Source organism: Calidris pugnax, unplaced genomic scaffold, assembly GCF_001431845.1.
Source record: "Calidris pugnax isolate Ruff unplaced genomic scaffold, ASM143184v1 scaffold18, whole genome shotgun sequence".
In the NCBI taxonomy this organism is placed as follows: Eukaryota; Metazoa; Chordata; class Aves; order Charadriiformes; family Scolopacidae; genus Calidris; species Calidris pugnax.
Window position 1 is genome coordinate 6,870,109 of NW_015090812.1, and position 12,261 is coordinate 6,882,369.

The window sequence follows — 12,261 nt, forward strand, 5'->3', positions numbered from 1 at the left end:
GTGGTGTAGATTGGCATCACCATAGTATTTGAATGTAAGAAATCTAAAAGCAAAACTATTCCTTCTTTTGTTTTCCATGGGAGAGTGGAAGCTTAGGAATGTGAATTTAGGAAACGGACCCTACATCTTCTGGTTCTTCCCTCATCATTTTCCTTTCTTAAAGTGAAAACCCTGTGTTTTGATGTAGCTAGCTAGGAGTGTATTTGTGAGTCCTTTGACATAAGGTTTCTTTCAGCTTTGTCACAGGTGTTGACTGATATTAACCTGAGGACAAAATTTGAAGTACAGGTTTGACCATAGTAGGTTAATAAATCATATGTATATGAGAAAATGTCAAGTTTTCTGGTGAAATGTAATCCATTTCCTAAGTGATGGTCACTGTAACGTCATGTTTCCAGTTTAATTTCCAAGACTGAGAACATTCACAAAATTTGAAGATAACTCAGTCCTAATTTTAAGTGTCTTAGTGCCTAAGTCTCTAAGCAGATGTGAAAAATGTCACCCCAGTAGTCATTGTTTGCTTATTATTTTTGAGCTACTTGTTCCATGCTTTATTACAGGAAAAAGGCTCATTTCATTACATGACACGAGCCTTTGTTTCGAAAGTTTCAAGAGAAGGAAAATAGTCATGAAGTTTAGATACACATACTTCAGATTTGTCAGCATTTCATAATGATTTTCAGAGAATAAATTTCACTTCATAGATCTAGAAAATAATTTCTCAAAGCAACTGAAATATGAGACTGTATTTGTGTTTAGTATTGAAACAGTGACACAGAAGATGGGGTGGGGAAAGAACACTCGATTGCCACTATATCATAATGTATTTGGTAGAATACTTAATCCAAGATGCTTCCGATAGAGCACTTTACAGCTGCAACCACAGTAATTTAATATACCTCTGATAGATTGTCTTCATATTGAAATAGCTGCTTGTGGTTACATTTTGACCTTCAAAGGACACAAAAATCCTACTGTGTTGCTCTTGCATAGGCTTAGTGCCTAGTCACACTGCCTATCAAAATGCAGCAAAATGACTGCATGCTCTTTGAAAATTAATTCTCTTTCTATTTGGGAGGTATTATCAAGTGCACTCAGATAAGTGGGGGACATTTTGTGTGATTGAATAACGTGGGGCTCCTATTTCTTAGAAGTAGCTGCAGTGCAGTATTTGTTTCGATTTGTGAACGGTAATCTGTGTTTAGCAGCTCAACGCTGGGATTTCTGCTGGTTTTGTGCTTCTAATTCCTCTTTCATATCTTGATTTCATCATTATTTATCTTCTTTCTGTTGACAGTTCACCAGTGCAGCAGAACACTATTGTTCACTTGGATAATGGTGAATATTGGTCTAGACCTGCAGCTGTGTACAAAGGGAAGCCTCGCAGAGTGATCTTTGAAGAGAGTCTGGAGAAAATATACAGAAACATGTACCAAAAAGCTACTGGCGGTGTTTCAGACCAAAAAACACACTCCTGATAGCAATTCACCTGGAAATACACAGTACACAGTGCTCATATTTGTGATGAAACCTATTTTTATGTAACAAATATTTGTACTCTGTTTTAAGGTCTAATTATGGTTGGGTAGGGTTTGGGAGAAACGGGGTTTTTGCCTGGGTTGCTAAAAGGAAACTATTAACATCCCCCTGTGCCTTCCCCTAGCCACCCCCCCTCAAAAAAGAAAAAACAAAACCCGACCCCCAAAAAATACCCCAAAACCCAGCAACTTCACCCCTCCATAGTTAATCAAAATGGCGTTGCTCCTTTGAGACTGTGTCAATTGAAGACTAGTAGGTCTGATGGACATTTCTGTCAGACATCAACTCAGGTTTCAGCTTCAGCCAATTCTTAATAAACAATTAATGCTATTTAGTGCATTAACAGAATTGGTTGAAGAAACAATATGGCCTAGTGTTCAGGGAAGGGGTCTAAAGAGGAAGGTGAATGCGAGTGTTGATTTAAAAGTGTCCCATCTGGGACAAAGGGAATTGTTTTCTAGAAAATTGCCTTTGGATTGTTTATTTTTGAGATGGGCAGCAACTCTAATACTGACCTATAGACGTGCTTTCAGAGTGGTTTCAAACACCTTTAGAAATAAATTTTCTAATACTGTCAAATTTTAAAAGAAGCCCACCCAGACCAACAGCCTTTGTATCAGAAGAAAGGTCATCTTTACAAACCCTGTGCATTTGAAAGTTTCCAGGTTCTCTTGAATGCAGCCATGACATTTGCCAATATACTTGTAATTTTAAAAAAATATGAATAAGAAAGGAGTGCAGAGGGAGGAGGACTGGAGCCAGTCAGTGAGCTCCTCATATACCCCGTACAAGCCTTCTGAAGCTCCTGCATCACAATCCCACCTAATTTGGAGCCTGTCCTTCCCAGTCTGCTGGGATCCTGTTGGCAGAAACTGCATCGTTTTTGCTAAAGGCCACCAAATGTTCATCAGCAGTTCGATGCTTTCCCTGGGGATGGAACCTTTTCAGCCTTGCATTGAACAGATCCCACATTAGCAGACCGGGGCAAATTGCCCATCTATTGAAAAGTGGAATGTTTTAAAAGGGCAAGAGTGTCCATCTCCTGCTTCCTTTCAGAATGAGGGGGGGAAAAAACAAATGCCTGTTCTGGCTCCTTCCCTGAGTGTGGGAACAGATTCAGTTACACCAATGCCATTTTACCTGTTATGATTGGATGAAGGATAAAGCGAGCAGTACAGATGGCAGAACATATGACTGTAACCTGCCAGCATGCCTAGATAAACAAAAAGTGGGTCTACTCTGCTTTCCGTCCTTTAATGCTGAGACAACATAATTGATTTGAGAAAGCAGTTGGTGAGCAATTATGCTGGTGGGAAAGCACGTTGAAAGGCTGTGTGCTTCTGTTTCAGGAAAGGGGACTCTCAGAGGAAGTGTCTCGCATATAGACATTTCTATTCCTTGCAACTGTTAAACCAGTTGAAGTGGATTAACACTGATAACTTCCTGTCCCCGATGCCATTTAGCACATTAGTGCTTTCAAAGGGCATTAGTTGCACAGTCCTGTGCCATGGATAAGTGTTGAGTCACTCTGTGAAGTTGTAGCACACTTTTTTTTTTTTCAGAAGTGAGAAGTAAAACTTACCCAAACTGTGCCCCTGAAGGCATGGTGGCCATGGAGCATTGTGCTACTGGTGCCTGGTGTTCATTCATGAGCCTATTCCTGTGACCCCATATTAGTCCAGAAAGGAATTGGTCCTTTTTCCTTGCTGCTCAGGAAAGTAGGAGTATTCAAATGCATCCTAAATGGGCAAGGCAGGTTCTGATATATATTTTCCAAGCTTTTAGTTTGAAAGGAATGTACTGAAGTATGAAGGTTGCTACGGTTTCCTGTATGTGTTTGAGCTGTAAGATTTAGTGTTCTTCTCATGGTACCCCATTGCTTTCATTCAATAGTCTCTGTGTTTTCCCTCCCCAGTGTCATAGCTTAGTAAAAGTTGGTCTTCTGAAGATTGGCTGCTCTCCTTTGGCTTTATCTGTGACCAAGAAGTACTTCTCAATTTCTCCCTCCCCAGCAGTCCAGCAAATTTTAGTCTCCATTTGCTCAATGTGTAAGGAGGCCTGGATGCTAAGGCTTTGTTCTTTGCATGAATGAGTAAGGACACAAGTTGTCATGAATTCAAGACACCAGGAAGGGGATGAGGAAGTTTGGAGGCCACTGTGAAAAAACAGGATAATGTTTTTGAGGGGTCCAGAGAAATGGCTGGGGTGTATCTGTTTCGTTCCCCTAGCTAAAGAAAGGAAGCATATAGCCATATGGCAACCTGCAGTTTTTCATCAAAAATCAAAAAAAATTCATCAAAGGTGAAAACTGAATGGAAGGGGGTAAAAAAAATATATATATTGATTTTTTTTGACCGGTATGAGTATTATCACTGTAGCCTTCATATACAACATAACCAGAAATGAAGCACACAGACTCTGAGTGTCCTTGGCCCTGCTCCAGCTGCGAGGGGAGATGGGGTGTATAATGTCTTTCTGAATCAGCTGCTGCAGGAGATGTGCTTCTCTCTTGGGTCAGAGTCATTCCGCAGCTTATAGGCTGCGATACAGCAAAGAGCCTTCTCTTCCAAGCCTCGTGCTGGAAATCTGGTTTGGTTAATGGAAAACTTTTCTCTGAAATGTGACTTAAGACCCGAATTACTCCGATCTGTCCATAAAATCTGCAAACCACTTGGTTTTCGGAAGCGTTTGGCCCCTTCCCTGTTTGCTCAGCTAACTCTCCTATTAATATGCATACACTCAAGTGCACGGAGCGCGGCTGCTCCTTTGCTACTGCAGTATGTGATAAGTATAGGTTCAGGCAGTGAACCAACATAGTAATAAACTGTAATTGTTTAGCACACCTTGCCTTCTAATACAATTTAAATCCCTTCTATCAAATGCAAATTTCTAGGTTCCTGAGTGGAGCTTTAAATAGCATTTTCTATGCTCATTCCTTATCTTTTGCCATCCACAAAGTGGTCTGTTAGTGACAGTGGGATGGCATAATTCCACCCCCGTCATTTTGCCTCCTGAAGGAAAGCTGCCTACTCAAATCTAGAAATAATGGGCTAGATTAAGAGCGAATTATTGTTTTTCTGTGGAGTCCGTCTCTTTCTCTTGCCCTCCCCAAGTTATTATAACCTATGAGTATTCTCACCAAATACTATTCAGCATCCAGTGTTGCTTGCGGTATGCAATCAGTGCAATATTTTAATTGCCTTCATTTTAATAAGGTAGAGTCTGCTTCCTACTTGCTCCCTTTCCTCTTTTCTACAAATAACTTATAGTTTAGGATCGTGGGGTGGCTTTAGACAAACTACCTGCCTGTGTTCAGTAGAAATGCAAATCCTTTGCTGAGTAATTCTTCCTTTAGAAATCGCTCAGTCATTGACCTGTTGTGGATTAAAGGCAAAAATGTCAAACTCTTTAATGATTTGCCTCGTCTAAGTTTTCAACCAGAAGATGGGAAGCTTAAATTGGTCCACTGGGGACAAGAGGCGTAGGATGGTTAGAGTAATGGGAACAGGTAGGAGCAGCTTTGTAAGATGGATGGGCAGCAGTGTTTATACTTTAAATCTGAGCAGCTTGGAAGGTGATGAGGGCTGTTCTTTAGATGGTGAAGCACATGTTTGAATTTTACTATTACTTCAGAGGCTGCCAAAACAGTGAGCTGAGAAAGAAATCTACCTGTAGGTGTTGGGAATCTATTTTTTGGGTAAAATAACAGTGTGTTTAGCTCTGCTCAGTATTAAATAGTCTTTTCCAAACTCCCTCTCATTGTTACCTCAGCTGTAAAATGGGGAGTTTGTGCTCTGTTGAAGCTTAATTAAATGACTGTGAAGTGCTTTGGGATCCCGAGGTAAATGTACAGAAATTATTTTGTGGAAGCCTGGCTGAACAGTCCCATCTCGTCTCCAGGTTACTAAAAAGCCTTTATTTTAATTTTCCCAGGTTTATTATGTTTTAATCAGACAATTATTAAGCAAGTCTTAATCTTATAGAGAGAGAAGTCGATTAAATCAAGAGACAGCTGAAAAAGATAATGACCTGCTTTACTACATGTGCTTTTAGGAGCTGATCTTTACAGTTGGTACCTACTTGGCTTCTGTCTCCTGCATGATCTGGGTTCATCATACTTACACTGATTGGTCTCATGATGTCTTTCTTGGTTTTTTTTTAATACAAATTATTTTTTTTGTCATCCTGATGTCTCAGTGCTGTCTGCTGTGTGCACTAGTCAGAGCTGTTAACATCCATCACATTGTTTGTTCTCATCTTCTCCCCAGGAGCAAGGGGTGCAACAGTGTGTGCAACTTGACAGGGGAGAAGCTTGTGTGGTGTGTCACACAGCTTGTGTGGTTTGTCAGGGAAAGAAAGCTGGAAGGAATCTCTGCCTTTTCAGGCCGTGTCCAAGTAATAGCTTGTTAGATACTTCTGCTCTTCCTAATTTTGAAGCTTGAAGGTGTTGTCTGAGACACTGAACTGTGCAACCAAATTCTTAGAACTGGTCATTTAACTGTAGAAATGTAGTGTGTGAAAACTCTGGGTCATAGAAAAGTCTAGCATGATGTTAATTACTTCAGTGGTTATGGAGCGATCATTATCAGGATGCTGAGTATCTCAAGAGATTTGTTTAGTGATGAAGGAATTTGGGGAAACTTTCAAATCAATGAAACTTAGCTCTGTGGTTGCAGTGAAAACAACTGGAGCTAAGAGAGAGCAGTGCTTCTGTGGATGATCTTAATGAGCTACCTCCCTGACAGAAACAATGTCTAGTTTAGGTGGTGGTCTCTGGTAGCAGCAGAGAACCGATCCTTGCCCGGTTCCTTTCAGTTTCAACAAATAAACCAGTGTTGTGGGAAGTGATCAAAAACACCTAATATTCCTGTTTCTGTTATGCAGTGAACTATTAAGCACAAGCCCCATTGATTGCATTGGTTTCTGCTGCTTTCTCCATGGAATTCAAAACATCATCAACCAAAGCCCTTAAAAGATGAGGCTGTAGCTCCTTTTGTTATCGGGATTGGCTTCCCAAAGACATGCAGTTTGTTCCCTGTTTGTCTTCGGTGAGAAATTCTCTGAAGTGCAGTAATAATTTGTCTGGCTGGCAACATAAAGGAACTGTAATCCTTCTCTTTGCTTGATCAATGTGGAGATTGTGCTTTTTCTTCACGTGTATTTCGATTCAGTTGTGGGTGATTGCTTCTGACCTGGCAGAGGACTCTCTGCAGCCTGAGCAGTGGCCATCTGAGCCGCCTTCTCACCTCCGCAGGGGAAGGAGTTTCCTGTTGCAAAGCAGCATCCCTCGTAGTTCGTAAGAAGTTACTGATCCTGAGGATACAAGCACAAAGATTTTGTTCCGTGGTCAGGCGTTTGCATAGCCCTGTAGAGTGGGTGCCATTGAGCTTCAAAGTGGGGGCAGGAGGCTGAAAGCAGGGGGGGACTTGAGGAGCGGTTTGGTGCATGGTGTGCCATGAATTATGCATTTGTGTACCGTGAATTATCAGGGTATAAAACAACCTGTGAAACTTTTAACAAGAGCACCATTTACGTTGCTGAACGGTGGTGAATTCTAATGCTCATATTTGTATTGTTACACTGACTTGAATTTTCAAATGTTTAGCTAATTGTGTTGTTACTAAGACTATCCTTGTAGGAACGGTTTCATTCAGTAGTAAACATTTGCTAAGAGGTTGCTTTCCCTGCCTGCCTTGTTTTCACCACAGTCATCTAGTGTTTACATACATTTTAGCCTCTGTGCCATTTTTGAAGGCTTTATTTGTCTCATTTACGTTTTTGGTTTGGATAATACTTAAATACGAAATCCATCTGGGAAACATATTGTATATTCACGTTGAGGGGTAAAACCAGTTTTTAATTAAAATTTTATACAGCGCTTGTATTTCACTTTGTCCTGTTTTATTATGAAACACTTCAATCTTCTTCCTAAAACACATATGTCTTGTGCGTTTCAAGATGTTCCTTGTTGCTCATGCAGAACTGGTTTCTGAGCTCTGTCAGCAGAGCGCCATATGTTCTGGGCTGCATTTAGCTTCTCTGGCGTTTGTGGAGGCAGCATATTGGATGTAACGCAGCTCAGCTCTGCGCCGCTCTCTTCTTTGTAAACTTGTCAAGAGATGAAGGAAAAAAAAAAAAAAAAAGCAGGGAGAGGAAAACACTGAATAATACCCGAGTGATGTGAATTATCAAGAAGTTGTGGTAAGTTGGCCAATCAAAATTGAGGTTTCTCGTGTATTTGAGGGTTTTCCTTAGTTGCGGTTTATGTGTAGTGTATAAAGTGATGCATCCCTCAGCGCTGCCCGGTATTATGCCCAAAACGAGTGCTGAAGATTGAGATGTAACTGAAGCCATTTGGAAATGACAAGAATTGAGTGCTCTTAATTTTGCATTGATCTGCTATTTTAAATTTAAAAAAAAAAAAAAAAAGTGACTAGTGGAGGAGGGGGATGTGAAGGGATTGTACTCCTCTTTCTGTTGTCTTCTGGCCTTGCGGAAAATAACTCTCCACTCTTCAAATGCCTGGTACTAGGAAGAGAAGTCTCAAGACTGATGGTGCCCTCCTGTTTGGAGAAAAAAAGAAAAGAAAAAAAAAACCAACCAGGTCATTTTTCCTACCAATCCATTCCTGTGGCTTCCCCAGCCCCCATAATCTTGACCATGAACCAGCAGGTACCATCAGTCTTGAATACACTGCAGGTGGGTAGGAACAGACCCGACCGTTTATTGGTGGTCACCATATATTGTCAGATCCTGATCTTATCTGCCAAAAGAACCATCTCAGTGGCTGGGGCAGAGGACCGAAGTATTTCTGTGATTCTGTAACTAGAGCTTAAAATCAAAAATAAAAAAGGAAAGGAGGAGTAAGAAACTAGTGAAAAGGGAATGCTCATTAAACCCTTTCCCCTTTGCTGAGGTCTGAGGCTGGAGGGAAGGGGTTTGAGAGGCTGCTGGGCACCAGGAGTGGGGAGGAAACTTCTGCAGTTCTGACCTAAGGTCGGTCAGAAATAACCAGCTGGAGTGACACCAGGGTAAACCTGGTTGAAGTGACAGGCAGCTCAGCTCCTGGGACTCTATTTACATACATTTAAAGAAAAAAAAAAAATCCTGCCTTTGTTCCCCAGGAAAATCTATTTACTTGGCAGTCAGCTCGTGTGTAAGCTGGAACTTCTTTCATGGAAGATGTAGAAACAAAGCAACTGACATTTCTGCTTTGATGTGAGGCGGCGGCTAAGATTTGATTTTGAAATATGAAAGTAAACTGAAACTACCTCCAATTTAAAGGTGGGTTTTTTAAATGACCTTAAAAGTTTTGAGAAGTTTTTTTTTTTTTTTTCCCCCTCTCCTTAGGGAGCAGAAGAAATTATAACAGTAATCTTACTTATAGCTGTAAGTCTACAGAGACAGTGGCTGTAGGTTAATGAAAAATTGACACTGCTACTTGCCTGTGCTTCCAGCAGAATATATTTTTTTTTTTTCTCCAAACTGATGTGAACTATTGCACTGCGTGAGCTGGTTATGAGTCTCACATATTAAATCGAATGCTTCTTTTGTGGAAGCTACAGGAGCGAGTCACGGCTGAATGTGTTGAACAACGTTGCTGTTTTGAACAAATGCAGCAAAAATTACGGGTTTCTTAAATTGGTTACGCTGGTCCTTCACACACACCCCAACACGCACACACGCTCAAAATTAAGCTTGCTGTGTTAGTCTGAACCAGTAGGCGGGCAGAGGAGTTGTCCCCAGTGATCTCCATCCCAGTAATGAGTCCAAAGTGATGTCCACCCAACCTGGTGGATACCTAGTAGAGCGACCACACCACAGAGCAGCGACTGAGTGTGCCAAGTGCAGTTGCTCTGGTGTTTTTCCATACATGCATGTCCTCCTCACACTTCTTGTGTGGCACCAGGGCTCCTCGGGGGACACCTTGCGGCTCCCAGAGCATTATCCAAGTGCCCTCTCCAGGACCATTTCTGCAGTGTCCTTTGGAAAACAGCTTGGTTCTCGTTCCTGGGAATCGTGCGCAGAAACAGCACGAACTCAACAGCTCGGGCTGACTTTGGTTTGTACTCTGACAACTCAATATCTCTGTTTGTTGTCCTGGGCACGGTGGTGCCATCTGGTCTTGCTTGGACAGCTTATCCATAATACCGCACTGCGTGATATTTCAGTTTTTGCTTATGAAATCTTGGGCTGTGCTTGAATGGCACATGGGTACCTTGATGCCAGTCTCTGACCAGATGGCACATGCTTAAATAACATCCCCCATGTACTGTGCTGGAGATGTATCCACAGAGGTGTTAGAAATTGCATTTGAGACGAGGGGAGGGAAGGCATGAAGACAGCTTCAGGTATTATATGGGATCTCAGGTCAGGAATTAAAGAGCCATTGGGTGTCCACAGACTTCCCTGCTCCCTTTGAAGGACTTTAAACCTGTAACAGACCATAAGGAGTGCCCAGCTCTTGGGTTGAGGGGCTGTTCTGGGGCAGAAGCATTCTCCATCTGTCCCATAGGAGTTTCAAGACTTGTTGTATCACAGAAAAGTGGAGAAAATGTGTGTCTCTGAGGATCAGGGTACACTTGGGAAAAGGCTGTGTTGTGCGCGGTGGAATGTGAGGCAATTATGGGCAACCAAGACTTCTCCTTGAGCATTTCTCCAACAAGAACTATATTTTGGTGTTCCCAGTGGATTTGCCATCTCCACGGGGGAGCAGGTTACCTTTGAGTGATGAGGAAGTCATCATCTTTTACCTCTGTGAAGAGCAGGCAGTGATGTTTCTCTGCCATCTTTCTCAGCCTGGAAGGGTGCCTTCATCTCCATTCTAGCAGTGCTTTGTTGGGGTGGGGGCTTGGCAATTGGCTTCTTCACTCACATTCACCTGCTTCAGAGTAGGTTGTACAAAAAAAAAAAAATCTCAAATTGTTGTGACACCAACATTTCACCTGTGCTAAAAAAAAAAAGTACTTTCATCTGTTGCTCCTTGTATTGCCTCCACAATGCACTAGATATCCTCTTCCTGCTCAAGGCAAACAAACTGAAAACTGTTGATACCCAGCTCCTGGCAGTCACCAAGGTTAGATGACACCTCCCACACTAGGCTGGCATTAGTCTGAAATGGGGAAAATAAATGTATCCCATTAAATATTTATACAGAACTGTGAGATGAGAGACTTGAATTTGGTTTTTGCATCTACTACATTTTGTTCTTTGCCACTTCCTTTGACTTTATCACCTTTTTTTTTGCCTTTCCATTATTATAAAGCTGTGTTTTTCTCCATGTACTGCCTATGCTTTTTATTTATGTGGTGCAAGTTTGTAACAGACAACTGCTTGATGAAATACAGCAGTTGAAAGCTGGAGCGTGATGCAGTCACACTGGAAATAAGGTGCAGCTCTGGTTTGTTTTGTTTTGGTTTGTTTTGTTTTTAAATGTAATGAGTATTTAGCTTTTAGAGCACCTTAACCCAAAACTGATTTCTTCTTAGCTTGCAGTCTTTATGTGGGGATTGACAACTATCCTAAAAGGAGAACTGGCTAAGGTGGCAGGTTAGTAAAGAAATAGGCAGGGATGTTCTGACATAAGCATTGTAGTTATTGCTCAGTCGAAGATCAAAAATTCTACCAGTAAATGGTAGGTCAAGGTAGAAGATTAGACCCTGTAGAAGCTCGAGGTCTGGTCCTACTTCAGTATGTATCACCTGAGCTCTCACCACTTAAAAACTACAGTGTCCCCAAAGTAACTGGAGATACAGCTCCAGCTTATACAGACGGGAACTTGCTTCTCTTATTAACTTACTACCTTTTTAATCTGTAGCCAAGCCAAACCCTGCTTTGGGGTACATTCAGGCTTCTCTTATTGGTTATAAATTTTTGAAGACCTTTGCTACATTGTTGACTTTTCTTTTTAATTAAAAAAAAAAACAAATATCCCAAAGACTTGGTTATGTAGCAATAAAATGTTTGGTTAAACACCAGCCAATTTAGCAAGTCTGCTTTTGCTGCTCCGCGGAGATACACAAATGCACTTGGAAATCCTCTTGCCGATATGTCAGCATTTTGAAACTGCTACAGCTTGAGGTCAGCAGGGTTATTTTCTTTCGTCTGGGACTTAAAACGTCGCTCCCAACCTGGTATCTGGGTAAGATAAGATGAATCCACTGAAGGTAAGAAGTTGACTTTATTAGCTGTAGGAGAAACGCTTCTGGACTACGTAATTCAAAACTGTTTTAAACAACCTTCTGCTCTTCCCCCTGGCAAGGAAGAGAAGTCATTTGCTGCTGTTGGAAGCACTGGGCACTGAGAAACAGAGAAGTGAGCTGTAGTGTTGGGGAGGGAGGGGAAACACCTCCCAGGCACAGGGCTGTAGGGGGGGGTGGTGGGATTCCCACTGCTGGAGATGTCACAGCTGGGAGCCAGGCATGTGGGGAAGCTCCTGCGGAGACACAGCAGTGGGTACCTGGGCAAGAACGGGGTTAGAAATATAAGTTCACACGTATAAACAAAGCAATGCAAAGGCAAATCTGGTATTATTTTTTTTTCATTCTATTTGCAGTAAAAGGAGGAGATTCTGATATGTTGTTTGGTGTATATTTATTGTTTAGTAATATTTTACTCAAATGACGCGAAAGGAAAGTAAGAAGAGAGTGCAGAAGAGAGGAAACTAACCCATGTAAATTTACTGCGTTTGTTTCTTTTGATTTTAGGGCCTAATAACGCAGA

General features: G+C 41.6%; 1 protein-coding gene across 1 annotated transcript in view; it reads left to right on the plus strand.

The window, feature by feature from the left end:
* The window catches only part of SPATA6 (spermatogenesis associated 6), a 45,241-nt gene extending 37,818 nt beyond the window's left edge, over positions 1–7,423 (plus strand). Inside the window, exon 13 of the mRNA XM_014939475.1 lies at positions 1,298–7,423. Within this exon, the coding sequence (XP_014794961.1) occupies positions 1,298–1,478 (181 nt within the window). The 3' untranslated portion in view covers positions 1,479–7,423. The remainder of the gene's footprint in view (positions 1–1,297) is intronic.
* Positions 7,424–12,261: the final 4,838 nt, after the last annotated feature.